At 46.0% G+C, this 15244-nt stretch overlaps 1 protein-coding gene across 8 annotated transcripts in view; it reads right to left on the bottom strand.

Annotated features, from left to right (window-relative positions):
• Window positions 1-15244, bottom strand: part of SYNE2 (spectrin repeat containing nuclear envelope protein 2) — a 368664-nt gene that overhangs the window by 244270 nt on the left and 109150 nt on the right. For all 8 annotated transcript variants that reach the window (XM_053287390.1, XM_053287373.1, XM_053287409.1 and 5 more), the window contains exons 31-33: window positions 3896-4054; window positions 3014-3175; window positions 63-164 (exon numbers count right to left, since the gene is read on the bottom strand). In XM_053287390.1, the coding sequence (XP_053143365.1) occupies window positions 63-164; window positions 3014-3175; window positions 3896-4054 (423 nt within the window). The remainder of the gene's footprint in view (window positions 1-62; window positions 165-3013; window positions 3176-3895; window positions 4055-15244) is intronic.

Below are 15244 nucleotides of genomic sequence, written 5' to 3'. Positions count from 1 at the left end.
TGGTAGTTGTAGTCAACAACATCTGGGAATCCCTGTTAGAGGGAACACTGGCCCCAACTCACCTGTAATTCCAGTGGGGGCTCACAGCCATGGAGAAGACTTTGTATTTCATCGACCTTTTTGTCAAATTCCTCTATGTCTTTTTCTTGGAAGTGTAAACCAACCTAAGAAGAAAGAGGAATAAAAGGAACCCAACAAGTTTTGGTTGATTTGAATTTTCATTTCACCGATCGGAACAGAATGGAGAAAGAATCTCTGGATTATTTTTTTTAAACGAAACACTAAATGGATATCCAGTTGCTATAAGCTTGAAAATGTACAGTCAAAAACTTGAACAGTTTGCACAATAAGAAATATCACCTTGCCTAATATGGCTGTGTTGATGCTCTTTTCCATACAAACATTGGCTATATGCACTGTGTTACATCTAATATGCCCACTGGCTTGGCACTGGTGAACCACTGAGTAATGAATTATCACTGCAAGCTGGCACATTCACATCATGGTTACCTGCTCCAGAGCGTGCGTATAAGTTTAGGCATGTTCAAAGCAAGCAATGCTTGACGCTTCTGGAAGGAGATCAGGTTTACATGAATTCTTTCCATAAAAATATCAGGAGGCTCTCCATACGAGCAGTGGGGAGAGCCTGAAGGGGCTTTGTGGGGAGAGCGACTCACTCTCCCTGCAGACGAGCAGGGAGCTCGCCCAGGGCGGCCGGATCGGCCACCCACACGATTAACGGCTCCGTCACAGAGCTGGTTTGGTTGGTGGGGATTGGGGGCCTCCTGGCCGGTGGAAATCCCAGAATGCCCCAGGCAAGTGTACAGGGCATTCTGGGGAGCACCCCAACACCAGGAGGTTTGTTGTAGCCGCCTGGTCGGGGGTCTCTTTGTGAGTCACCACAGCGCGGAGCCACGCCACGCCAACATGTGATTGGAGAAACTCGCTCCGCTAACCTCGTTTGGTGCGGGAGATTAAGCAGGCTTGCTGCCGGGAGCCGCACAGCTCCTATTGGTTCACACGTACGGTGGAAACTGGGCTGTGGTCCCTTTGCCCGGTTTCCACCGTGTATAAGAATAGCCTATAGTGCTTACAATATCAAACAGTTCGGGATGTGCAAAACACTCCGTTGATGCTCTGACTGTTCTGACACAAAACAGGCTGCTCTGAGCTCGAAATAGAACGCCCTTCAAATGAAGGGCCTATTTCACGTTCAGAATGGAATGACACTGTTCCCAGTCGGAACGTTCCAAGCGCCATTTTGGCGGGCTATTTCCCCCTTGCTTTCTGTTTTTGGCACTAGCTTCTGATCAGCTTTAGATTTCCTTGCTTCTTGGTTGGCTTGTTATGATTTGCTTGGTTGGCTTTGTGATTTGGCTTTTATGATTTTCTTGGTTGGCTTTGTTATGACACTCTATAGGTTCGCTCGCCCGGTTGTTCCAATGGAACGTTCCAAGGTCTCTCCTGTGTGTGGATGTGAGCACAATTAAACACTAGAAATGAGTTTGTGTCTTGCCGAACTGGAGAGTTGCATCTTGGCTTGCCCCTCAGTTCTAGATGAGGATCTAGCTGCACAATATATTTTTAGCTATCTATTTATTTATTTATATCCTGCTCTTCCTTCGAGGAGCTGACCAGGGCGGCAAGGAGGTACGTTGCAACATCACTGGAGCTGCCTATCACGTTGTGCAGCAGCCCCTGTGGGTCCCAACACTGGTGTCCCGCTGTGTGGAACATCAGCCACTGTTCCTGGCTTGAGGCAAGCTAGTTTTTTTTAGTTTGAGAGGGGATAATTTTTTTACTTACATCCCACAGTACATATTTAGTATCTGTCTGACCTTAACTCCCATTTCACCTCCTCGTTTTCGAACAGCAGCATATCAACTTTCTGCCTTTACAGCAGGGCTGCACAAATCCATCCCTCCAGTTGATGTTGCACAAAGTTGTGCGGGGCTGCACAAATCCATCACCCCCAGCCTCAGTGCCAATAGTCAGGGATTATGGAAGTTGTAGTCCAACGTCTGCAGGAGGGCCAAAGTTGTGCCACCTTCATTTATAGTAATCACTGCATGCCAATACACAAGTACATCCTATTTTTTGGTGCAGTATGATCATACCTCTTCTTCCTTTTTCTTTGAACTTCATTCTCGGAAGTAAAAATAAATACACTTTAGCAAACCACTGCAATTTTGCAATGCGAAGATATTCAAATGTCTTAGCATGAAAGAACTGGGATGGTGGTCCACAAGAACATGATAAAAATTCCCCTTCCATTTCTTAAGTTTATCTATTTGTTCCACATGTTTTATCCCACATTCTAACCAAGGTTTAATCAAGTTTAAACAATGCTATCAGTGCTACGGCACATGTTCTACAGTGCTGCAATTATTTACAGCCAAACAAAAATATACTGATCACATTTATCTGGCTATATGAGGTCATAGATGTTTGGAAACACACAATACTGTATAGACAATTAAGCTGCAACAAACTCTGAATTCTTAAAGCCAGACAAAGTATTTATATTGGATTCATGCTCCTTTTCTGACCAAAATACAGTCTAAACAGGAATGAGCAGAGACCTAGAAACAAAACGGTCAATTTTACTTTTTCCATTAGAGTCTCTTGTAGTGTCTGCTACCAATTTTAAGTGGACACTTTTAATTTATAAAATGGTGCCTCAAGCACATGCTTCTCTTCTCTTAAAATTATAAATATTTGTAGATCCAACATGTCATTTAGGTAGAGAGGCTGAAAAACCAAACACTGTTGGACATATAATTAGGGGTGGGGGTGGGGGGAGGTGTCCTGAAGCAAGTTTTGTGGCAGCCAATGAGAGGGAAGGGAAAGAGTTGGGAAGAAAATGAGGGAGGGCATTGGGGAAGGGTGGAAGAAAGGAAGAATTAAACTAATCACGTTTGCAAGTTAATTGCATTGTTCCAATCACCAATCGGTTCTGAACCAGTCAACTAGATGTATGTTTTTTGACAGATATTGTCTTCATCTTCCTTACCTCCAACTCTGCCAATGCGTCTTCAGTCAGATGGTGATCCTCTATCTTCTTCAGCTCTGTGCTCAACCATCCGTCAATCGAGCTGTGCAAATTAAGGAGCTTCTCCCATAAAGCCAGAGCCCTTCCCAAATTATCGCAGTAATTTTCAGTCCTTTCATTGATCTAGCAAAGGATTTTTCAGTTTCCAAAAAGAAAGAAAGGGGAGGGGGAAAGAAGTGAGCAAAACCCTGAAGCCTTTGAAATCAAGCAACTTCATAAATAAAGGCAGGGTGAGATGAAGCCAGCTACATAAACATGGGGGAGGGAGAGTAATCCGATGTGCCCGTTGGATGAAGACAGTCTCTCTTCAAAGATGGCTCTACATATTACCATACCAAAGACAACAACAGCTCTCCAGATTTTAAAGACAGGTCTTGCAAGGTGGTTTGGCTCATTAAATGTTATCTTCTCCCAAAAATATGTCTCAACTAGTCTCAGTAATGAGGAAATGCCTGGGCAGACTCAACTGAGAATCAACACGTTTTATCAGCCATTGAAGAAAAACATTTATGCAGTTAATGCTTAAGATCTGTACGGACATAAAAGCTTCTAGGAGAGCTTAAGAAGCCAAACATGAGCCTATATTGTCTGTCTATATCCTCTGGAATTATCCCCTTGTGAGAGCACACGCCCGACATAGGAGAGAAAGCCATATAGATCAGCCAAGATCACGCCCAGAAGTCACACTCTTAGCTTTGATTAAAAAGAGCAAGCTTGAATCTATCTTCCTTGGGATTCTTCAGAGTGCCGCATTTAATTTATCCAAAATATTAGTTGTGAGTCAGAATCAATTACTGTAATGCATAACAGATCAGAGCAGCCCGATCATTTACTTTTACATACATCCAGCCATCTGTCCACAATAGCGTTAGCCTCATTCTCGAAGGGCGGCTCCTCAAAGCTCTTCATTTTGTTCAGCTGGAACTGAAGGTTTTTGCAGATCTGGTTGATCCTGTCCACGTCTTCGGAATGGTCATTAAATTCTGTTTTTACCAAGTTGACCTGCAGAAAAGCAAGAATATGCATTCGTAGGGAAGTATTTGCATTGTATTCGGGTCAAATTTGAAGAGGGAAGAAATTGGTTCCATTTGGCAGCATGTTTGTAAATAATACATTGCTTTTTAATTTTTAATATGTGTATTAAGAAACAATATAAAAAACAAAAACAAAACAAAAACAAAACTGCATTCCATTCATTTGATAGAGAACCGCCACTCCTATTCACAATGAACAACTGGTGTTTTCAGCGACGTTTTATCCAGAATCAGTTCCCAACCAATTCCATTACCTTTCAGACAGATTTATATTCTGCCTTTTATCCTACACCCACATATAATTTGTCAATTTACACAAAATAGTCTCAATCCATGACTGTATTACATATTTGTTTGAAATAATTAGATCTCTCCTAACGTTTAAAACACAATTTTTCACGGCTGCGTAATGACAATAGGAAAAAGAATAAATAGCAGCTTTCAAAATAATTGGTAAAATAAAATAAAATAGCAGTAGAAACAATAAGAGAAACTCAAAAGTGATCATACATCAGTGGAACATCAGCCACTCCAACACAGGAGTGTGTGTGTGTGTGTGTGTGTTTTTTACAGTATTTTATGTAGATCAGGAATGGCAGACTTTAGGTTTGTTTGTGAATCTTCTTTGTTTGTAACTATAAACTTTATTTGTAATTTTCACCTGGCTAAGCAACCAGCCAAGTGAAAAATAGTGATTCAGGGATTGAACGTGTAGAGACACACACACACACACACATTATTTTTAAATTAATTAATAAGAACATAAGAACAGCCCTGCTGAATCAGACCCAAGGCCCATCTAGTCCAGCATCCTGTTTCACACAGTGGCCCACCAGATGCCTCTGAGAAGACCACAGGAAAGGGGTGAAGGCACGCCCTCTCTCTTGCTGTTGCTCTCCTGCAACTGGTACTGAGAGGCATCCTGCCTTTGAGGCTGGAGGTGGCCTATAGCCCTCCGACTAGTAGCAACTTATTGACAGACCTCTCCTCCTTGAAGTTATCCAAACCCCTCTTAAAGACATCCAGGTTGTTGGCTGTCACCACATCTTGTGGCAGAGAATTCCACAAGTTGATTATGCGTTGTGTGAAAAGTACCTCTGTTTGTTGGTCCTAGATTTCCTGGCAATCAATTTCATAGGATGACCCCTGTGTCTAGTGTTACATGAGAGGGAGAAGAATTTCTCTCTATCCACTTTCTCCACACACCATGAATGATTTTATAGACCTCTATCATGTCTCCCCGCAGTCTTCTTTTTTCTAAACTAAATAGCCCCAGATGTTGTAGTCTTGCCTCATAAGAAAGGTGCTCTAGGCCCCTGATCATCTTGGTTGCCCTCTTCTGCACCTTTTCCAGTTCTACAATGTCTTTTTTTCAATGTGATGACCAGAATTGTACACAGTACTCCAGGTGTGGCTGCACCATAGTTTTGTATAATGGCATTATAATATTAGCAGTTTTATTTTCAATCCATTGAGTGATTGATTGATTGATTGATTAATGCACCATCCATAACAGAACTATAATTTCAGGTGTAAAGGCACTTACCACTTAAAACCAAAGGTGTTAAAACCAAACTACCACCTAAAACCTACATACAGCGCAGTGCCCCACCAATCCAAGAGTGGGGTACAGCTTTCACTCCATGCTTCTCCAAACTCATGCATGCTGTTAACCAGCTTGCAAAGAACCAATGTTACTATGATTGTGTCATCGATAAAGCGACGAGTCTCTCATTAGGAATAATGGGAGGCTTGTCGCTGCAGGAATGACGCAAGGAGCCTCTGTGAGCTCGTTAGCAGCATGAATGTAGTTTGGAGGGGAAGTACATACAATTTAAGGTATGGAATTCATTGCTGTAATATGTGGCGATGATCACTGGCTTATATGTCCTTAAAAGGGGATTGGATAAAATGATGGAAAAGAGGTCGGTCAATGGTGATGAGTCACAATAGCTATGGAACCTACATGATTGGAGGCATTGTACCACCAGCTGATGGGAAGCAGACAGATCTATTGCCTGCCTGCTCATGGGCTCCATAGAATATCTGGTTGGTCACTATGTGAACCAGGATGCTGAACTAGATGGTTCTTTGGCCTGATCTACCAGGTTCTTTGGCTGTTCTTAAGACATTAGGATTGCAGTGGGGGCTTTTACCAAGAACGCTGTCTGACCTTCATGAGTTCATTCTGTGGTTTCAAAGAATGTGTACTTTAAAAAAATGTTTCATGAACAAAATACAAATACGTAATTGCATTTAGTGAAATGCATCCCTTCTTCCTCCCTTGACTCATCCTTCTCTCTTCTCAACTCTTCTTCTGTTTTCCCCTTCAGTGCCAAAATTCAGAACTGTATACTCTTTGCAAACAGAGCTTTGGTTTGCTTATTTATTTGCATCTATATCTTGCTCTTCCTCCAAGGACCACAGAACGATGTGCATGGTTGTTATTATCCTCACAACAAACCTATGAGGTAGGTTAGGCTGTGAGAGAAGTGACTGGCCCAAAGTAGTGATGTGCAAACAGGTTCGATGTTGAACATGTTCAACATGGAACCAAACCACCCCCTGTTCGGTCTGACCCCAGTCATTCCCAGGCCATGCAGAGGCCCAATGCGCAGGAATGGTGGCCTCCTAAATGGCCGCTGTGCCGAGGGGGAAGCCAAAGAGCAGCGAAATGAATTATGCCTTAAGGGAGGCCAGCAGGGGGAGGGGGAACCTCTGCGGACCCCACCACCACCACCTCAAACAACTCCCCCAGAGGGGGTAAGTGGAAAAAAATTAAAACAAAACAACTCACGAACCGCCTCCCACCCTGGCCTGGACTGAACCAGCGGGGTTCAAGGGGGTGCTGGACTGAACTGGCCTGGTCTGGTTAGGACCAGCCGGTTCCATGCACACTCCTAGCCCAAAGTCATCCAGTGAGTTTCATGGCTGAGTGATGATTTGAACTCAGGTCTTTGCAGTCACTTTATCAAACTCCCTAAAGTGCTATTACAGTATGTACAATGACATACAAATTATGACATAACATAATATATTTTCAAGGAAAGTTGGATTTGCACTCACAAAAGCATCAATTTGGTTTCATGAACTGATCATCGGTTTAAACCTACAAGTGAGAAGAATGCCTCTGAAGCCCGACCTTTGCAGATGTGATTTCTTTCGAACTTTTCATTCCAGACCTCGTTTTGTAAACATGAATAGATGTTTACAAAAAGCAGGTTAAGAACACAGGAACTGAAACACTGACCTCTAGCGTCTGGCAATTAGACCACATCATTAATGAGGTCTTTGTTTACTAGCAGACAGTGAAGTCTGTTGTCCAATGGATGCAGCTAGATGGTGGGAAAGTAGGACAAAGATCCTTCCGCAACAGATGAGAGGAAACTCACTCGCCTGCCCTTTCACTGAGAAAATGACAATGGAGTTCTATAAAGAAAAGAACCCTGGCTGGTTCTCCCTCTTACAAATATGGAGAGACTGACGGCTAAGCCACATGTCACGAAGAACAGTGGCCACACAGACCACCTGATGACATTTTTTTTTAAAGACTTAATACCAGCCCGAAGAAGGTGAGGAATTGGTGAGGAACTCAAGAAGGGGACTTTATTCATTTATATAGTATATTTGTATACTGCCCCAAGCTTGTGTCTCTGGGTGGTTTACGACAAATATAAGATAAATTAAAATGGGAATTAAAACATTAAAAACACTTTAAAAGCAACCACAATTCCACAAATTTAATTAAAAGCTTGGAGGAATAAATGTGTCTTGAGGATCTTTTTAAAAGCTGTCAGAGTTGGGGGGGAGGGGGGGTTACTCTAATAAACCCTATCCCTTGAACTACTTCCCCAGTTTAAATTCCTGCCCCCGCCCCCAGCCTGGAAAACAGGAAAAATCTGAATATTTTTGTATATGTTTCCTATATAAACCACTTTTGTGGGTTTGTTTAAAAGCAGAATGTAAAATAATAAGTTAAAAGTTAATGAGAACATAATACCACCAGTGCATAGCTCTTTTGGGACAGGGAGCCATCTCTGTTTATTAATTATTATTTTTCTATGTAAAGGTCTTCAGTTGAAAAGTGCTATATAAATATTGAAAAAAGTAGCAGTCGCAGCGCTATCCAACTCCTTCCACTCTGAGGCTAATAGGAGTTCAAGGGGGAGTTATTTAAATAGGGGAAATGGCATGGGGTGGAGGGAGGTTACTTTCCCTCCCCAATGCTGCAGCCCCAGTCCAAAGGCTACTGAGGCTGGGAATGATGGGAGTTGTAGTCCAACCACATTTAGGGACCTGGGGTCAAGAAGCCCAGATATATTGGACAGAAAGTCCTGCCTATGCAATACATGGTGACATCCCTTGCTTTAAAATCACGTTTGCAAGGGCGAAGCTGGAAAGATCCCAAATATTGTTTGCTTGCTCACTCTCTCTCTTGCCCCACCCATGGCATGCTTGGCAACAATATACAAAGCTGGGGCTTGGCTGATTAATCAGCACCAATACCACTTATTTCTACAGCAGATAAGGAGAGCGGGTCTTGTGGTAGCAAGCATCAATTGCCCTCTTTGCTAAGCAAGGTCCATCCTGGTTTGCATTTGAATGGAAGACTACACTTAAGCACTGCAAGATATTCCCCTTAGGGGATGGGGCCGCTCTGGGAAGAGCACCTACCTGCTTGCATGCCGAACGTTCCAAGTTCCCTCCCTGGCATCTCCAAGACACAGCTGGGAGAGACTCCTGCCTGAAACCTTGGAGAAACCGCTGCCAGTCTGTGAAGACAATACTGAGCTAGATGGACCAATGGTCTGTCTCGGTTTAGGCAGCTTCCTATGAGTGTTACCATGTGACATATGCTGCAAGCTAGGAGAAAAATCAACGATGGAGAAGAAAGCCCAAGTTTAACTCCCTATCTGGGTATTTGCAAGGATGCTGCAAGTGCAGATATTGATCAATGGCATTATTGTGATGCTAGGTTAGACATGCGCATAAGCTCTGGAGAAATGTATCTTGTTAGGTGACCACGATTGGTCAGTGCTGGTCTGAAGATGGACAATGCATTGGTGCATTTTTTGAATCCTACTATTTGCATAAATGATAAAGCTTTGGTATATATATATTTATTTATTTATTTATTAATTATTTATTTATTTGATTTATATACCGCCCTTCCAAAATGGCTCAGGGCGGTTCACAATTAAAACAACTTATAAAACAGTAAAAAGCTAAAACAAATTAAAACAATAAAACAACAGCTAACAATTTAAAACATTTTAAAACAAAAATAAAACATTATCCCCAGACCCCAGCTCAAGAAAACGTAGACTCAGTATAGAGGAAAAGGGCCACAACTTTGTTAACTATTACACACAGCATGGCAGACTGGAACACCAGGTGATTAATCACCCTTAAAGAACAGTGCGGGCCAATAGAAGCAGGTCAGAACTCTGAAATCCTACCCAGCACCCTACTGGGGGGGAGACACCCTGGCTCGGGAATGGGCAGGTACATCCCACCCAATTCCTTCAAAGCCAACCCCCCCTTCTGTAAGAGAGGGTCTGGATACTTCTAGGCATTCGTCCACCCCGGACCGCACAGCCCAAAGGTTAGAGAAGTCCTGAAGCAGGGTTCATGGCAATCATTCTCCCCGTGCCGCACAGGCTACAAAGGAGCGATTAACCAATCACCCCTTTTACATATCCAAGGGTGCTCACCGATGTTCTAACCCTCAAATTGCCACCCCGCCCGCACTGTTCCTGCCATTGTGGTTGACCTAACTCTAAATACGCACCCAGGACACAGAACGGAGTAGGCGAAAAAACCCCCAACAGTGGCCAATGCGTTGGGAGCAAAAAATTCCTACTCGGCCCCCTCAGGCGGCCAGTCGCTAGACCCGCTCTGCACCGGGGAGGGAGGGAGGGGAAAGCCGCTTCTCCTGTGATTGCCTGACCCCAACTGAAGAGAGAATGGAAAATGGAGGATGGGGCCGGGATCGGTCAATCCTGGCCGAAGCCCCGCCCCTTGACCAAAGAGGTCAAACGGAACCCTTCCTGGGCTTCGCGCAGGACAGGCTGTGACAAACTCCCTCCCATCTGCACAAGGCAGGGGGGGGGGTTATTAAGTCATTAAAAACACTAAATCAAGTTAAAAATTAAAAAATTAAAAGATTTATATATATATATATATATATATATATATATATATATATACACACACACATATACATATATATACATATACATACATATACACAAACACACATACACATATATATACATATATATACACACACACACACATATATATATATACATATATACACATACACACATATACATTTTAAAAGCCCTGAAAGGCCAGGCCAAACAAATATGTTTTAAGGGCCCTCCTGAAGGCCAACAGAGAACTCGAATTACGGATTTCCGCAGGGAGCGCATTCCACAGCTCCGGAGCAGCCACAGAGAAGGCCCGCCTCCGAGTCGCCACCAGACGAGCCGGTGGCAACTGGAGACGAACCTCCCCAGATGACCTTAATGTGCGGTGGGAATCGTGCAGAAGAAGGCGCTCTCCAAGGTAACTTGGACCTAAGCTGTTCAGAGCTTTAAAGGTAATCACCAGCACTTTGTATCTTGCCCGGAAACATATCGGCAGCCAGTGTAATTGTTTCAAAATAGGCGTAATATGGTCTCTCCGGGTTACCCCAGAGACCAATCTGGCTGCCGCATTCTGAACTAACTGAAGTTTCCGAACAACGTACAAAGGCAGCCCCACGTAGAGCGCATTGCAATAGTCAAGCCGGGAGGTTACCAGCTGGTGCACCACTGTTTTGAGGTCATCCTCCTCAAGGAATGGACGCAGCTGTCGAATCAGCCGAAGCTGATAGAAAGCACTCCTGGCCACGGCCTCCACCTGAGAGACCAGGGTGAGGCCTGGGTCCAGGAGCACTCCCAAGCTGCGCACCTGCTCCCTTCGGGGGAGTGTAACCCCATCCAGCACAGGGAGATCTAACTCACTCCTCAGATTCTGAGCCCCCACAATGAGCACCTCCGTCTTGCTTGGATTCAGCTTCAATCTGTTCTCCCTCATCCAGCCCATTACTGCCTGTAGGCAGGCATTTAAAGACTGAGTGCCATTTCCTGAAGATGAAAAGGAGAAGTAGATTTGGGTGTCATCAGCATACTGATAACACCCAGCACCAAATCCCCTGATGACTTCACCCAGCGGTTTCATGTAGATATTAAAAAGCATTGGTGACAGAATGGAGCCCTGAGGGACTCCATATAACAGCTCCTGCTTTGAGGAGCGACTGTCACCAAGCTCCACCATCTGGGATCTGCCCGAGAGATAGGAACGGAACCACTGCAAAGCGGTGCCCCCTATTCCCAACCCCTCCAGGCGACCCAGAAGGATACCATGGTCGATGGTATCGAACGCCGCCGAAAGATCCAGGAGGACCAACAGAGTCACACTCCCTCTGTCGATTCCCCGGTAAAGGTCATCCATCAGGCCGACCAAGGCTGACTCAACCCCATAGCCCGTTCTAAAGCCAGTTTGAAATGGGTCCAGATAATCAGATTCATCCAAAACCGCCTGGAGCTGGTTAGCCACCACCCTCTCGATTACCTTGCCCAGCCAGGGGAGATTGGAGATTGGCCTATAACTATCCATCACTGAGGGATCCAGGGTAGGCTTCTTAAGAAGAGGTCTAACTATTGCCTCCTTCAAACAAGAAGGCACCCTCCCCTCCCCCAGAGATGCATTTATGCTCTGTAAACGCCCGTAATTGGGGCTCTTTCACCCTGTGACTTAAGCTCGGCATGCTGTGTTCAATAAAGCTTTGAATCTGATGGAACGGTGTGACCCCTGCCTATAAAACGACCCCTAAGGAGTTAAATTTCTCCTTCAGAGGGATGCAACCCACACTTGATCGGTTTTGCAAAAGGGGTGGCAAGTAACATGGAACAGTTTCTTGGACTGCAGTCAGTACAGGGCAGTAGCTCTATAAGAAAATGCCAATCTCATGGGAACATGATAGGAAGCTGCCTTATACCAAAATCCATCTAGTTCGACATTGTAGGGGTGTGCACGGAACCGCGGAGTTGCGGTCCGGCACTGGGGTGGGGGGTTCCAAAGGAGTACGGGGGGGCTTTACTTACTCCCTCAAGAATGCCGCCGTATTTCATTGAGTAAGCGGGCGGCATACCTCCCTGCCGCCCGCTTCATTCCCCCTCCTCTCGGCGCGGCTGCTAATCCATTCCTCCTCCTTTTGAATGAATACTCAATCGGGTGGCAGGGTATCTCCCAGTCCCTGCTGCCTGGCTCTTCAATGCCCCCGGCTCGGCTGGCAGCCGCCCCCCGCAGCCCCAGGACCCCTGCCGCCCCTTCCCTTCCCATATTCAAGAGATCGGCAGGAGAACTCCCCTGCCGACCCCGTCCCCTTCCCCAGCTGGGCTGCAAATGGCTTCCTAGAAGCCATTTGCAGCCCAGCCGAGGAAGCGGACGGCAGGGAGTTCTCCCGCTGCCCGCTAACTTTAGAGAGTGGGCGGTGGGAGAACTCCCTGCCGTCCGCTTCCCCGGCTGGGCTGCAAATGGCTTCCTAGAAGCCATTTGCAGCCCAGCCGGGGAAGGGGACGGGGCCGGCAGGGGAGTTCTCCTGCCGACCCCTTGAGTATGGGAAGGGAAGGGGCGGCAGGGGTCCTGGGGCTGCGGGGGGCGGCTGCCAGCCGAGCCGGGGGCATTGAAGAGCCAGGCGGCAGGGACTGGGAGATACCCTGCCACCCGATTGAGTATTCATTCAAAAGGAGGAGGAATGGATTAGCAGCCGCGCCGAGAGGAGGGGGAATGAAGCGGGCGGCAGGGAGGTATGCCACCCGCTAACTCAATGAAATACGGCGGCATTCTTGAGGGGGTAAGTAAAGCCCCCCCGTACTCTTTTGGAACCCCCCACCCGAACCAAAACCACCCCATGTCCAGACCGGTCTGGAGGCCTTTAGAATGGCCTCTGAACCGGTCCGTGCACATGACTACGGCATTGTCTACATTGACTGGCAGCAGGTGCGTGAAGGAATGAGGCACAAACCTCTTCATTATTGTAAATACTGTAGAATGTATAGAATGTGGGGCTATTGTCACGATTGCAGAAAATCAGGCGAGCCTCCGCTAGCCCGATTTCCTTGCATCGTGAGAACCACCGGGCTCGGCTGTGAGCCCGGTGGTTCTAGAGCGGGTAACCCGCTCAAGTACCCCTGCCCTAAAACCAGGTTTGCGAAGCGAGCGCTCCACAAACGCTCTGGTTTTCAAGATCGTGAGTAGCCATGCCGCAGCTCCGCGCTGCACCTACTCACGAGGAGACCCCTGGAGGGGAGGCGAAAAGCCGCCTCCCCGGCTCTGGGGGTCTCCCCGGTTTAAGGGGAGGGGTAGTTTGGCGGGTTAATTGCCTGGCCACCGGGCTCGTCTGCGAGCCTGGTGGTTCTCACGGTCAGGCGAAATTGGGCTAGGCTCCCCTAGCCCGATTTTGTCTGATCGTGCGAATAGCCTCAATGAATAGAAGCTTATAGATTTGTCTCCACCACACACCTATACGCCTTTCCACTCTACTGAGTTTTTTGGGTTTGGGGTAATTTTTGGCAATGGTGAAAGGGCTGTTTCGTGGACCCAGCCATACAAAAAGTCTACTTGGTGGCAGTGGTAAAGGTATAGGTGGGACAGGGACCTATTCCTCCACAGGGTGTCTAAGGTTTCAGGCCGCAGTCTTTCCCAGCCCTTCCCGGAGATGCCAGGGATTGAACCTGGGACCTTCTGCAATGCAACACAGAAGCTCTTCCACTGAGCTCTAGCCCCATCCCCTTAGGAAGGCCCATCCCCTTTGCAGGAGTATCTTGCAGCAGACAGTGTTCACATGTAGTATGATCCAAATGCAAACCAATAGCAATAGCAATAGCAATAGCAATAGCACTTACATTTATATACCGCTCTATAGCTGGAAGCTCTCTAAGCGGTTTACAATGATTTAGCATATTGCCCCCAACATTTCTGGGTACTCATTTTACCGACCTCGGAAGGATGGAAGGCTGAGTCAACATTGAGCCCCTGGTCCTGGTCAGGATCGATCTTGCAACCTTTTGGTTACAGAGCGGCAGTTTTACCACTGTGCCACCAGGGCGCAAGCCTTGCTTAGCAAGAGGAACAATTCACACTCACTAACACAAGACTGGTTCTCCATCTCCAAACGAATGGGTTATCGGTTCTGTCTACTAGCTGTATATTAGCTAGCCAGGGCAAGAAGCTTACAGAGTGATCATTGCTTACTGAGCACCTATGAAAGTTGCAAGGGTTAGTCTTGAACCATCGAGCAGAACCATCAATACCTTGCCTACTGCTGCACCACCAGCATGTTGTTTCCACGGAAAACCCAGCTCTGTGCTTCAAGGGTGCCATCTAGGCTGCAGTACCTAGGCTGCCTGAACATTCTGTCAGCTGACTTCAGGGGGCCAATCCCTGTCTACTATACCTTATAAAGCCCGAGCCTCTGTACCCGGTCCCTCTCAGTCCCTGGTTTAAGGATGCTGCCTAAGCTCTTGCACTTAGTCCATGAGAGTTGCTTTCGATCTTGGTTCCTGGCTGGTTTGGGACAACACACTTGCTTCAGGGCCACTTGGCAACATACGAACCCCAGTGCCTGGAACCTGGGTCTTCCTGAGATCTGACGGTCTCCAAACCTTAGACTACTCGAAGGGTGGCATGTATTGTCATGACAACATGGTGGGCTTTATCACTGAGCCGTACTCCTTTTATATTGATCTCAGTAGCTCCCTGGGGATGCAGGATGAGAAGTGGATATATAGAACTAGAACTATGCTGCTAGAAATTGGAGCGGTCTTCAAGCCCAGTTGGATTCTTAGTGCTAGCAGCATTGAAAGACCGGCAGCAAGGCTTCTCTGGATTGGCTAAGCCAGGAATAAATACTAACAAAAATAATTTTATCGGGCTTTTAACTTATGATGCTTTAAAATTTTATTGATGATTATTTTAATTTGTTTTATATGCGTCTAGGTTTTAATTGCTGTTGGGTTTTAATGGTAAACCACCCCGAGATTTTATATGGTGCAGTTTAGAAATATGATAAATAAATACGTAAGTATTTATGAGAGTGCCTCAT

The sequence above is a fragment of the Hemicordylus capensis genome, chromosome 1 (assembly GCF_027244095.1).
Source record: "Hemicordylus capensis ecotype Gifberg chromosome 1, rHemCap1.1.pri, whole genome shotgun sequence".
Lineage (NCBI taxonomy): Eukaryota > Metazoa > Chordata > Lepidosauria > Squamata > Cordylidae > Hemicordylus > Hemicordylus capensis.
The sequence above is the reverse complement of the archived record's forward strand: the minus strand, read 5'-3'. Positions and strand labels throughout refer to the sequence as shown.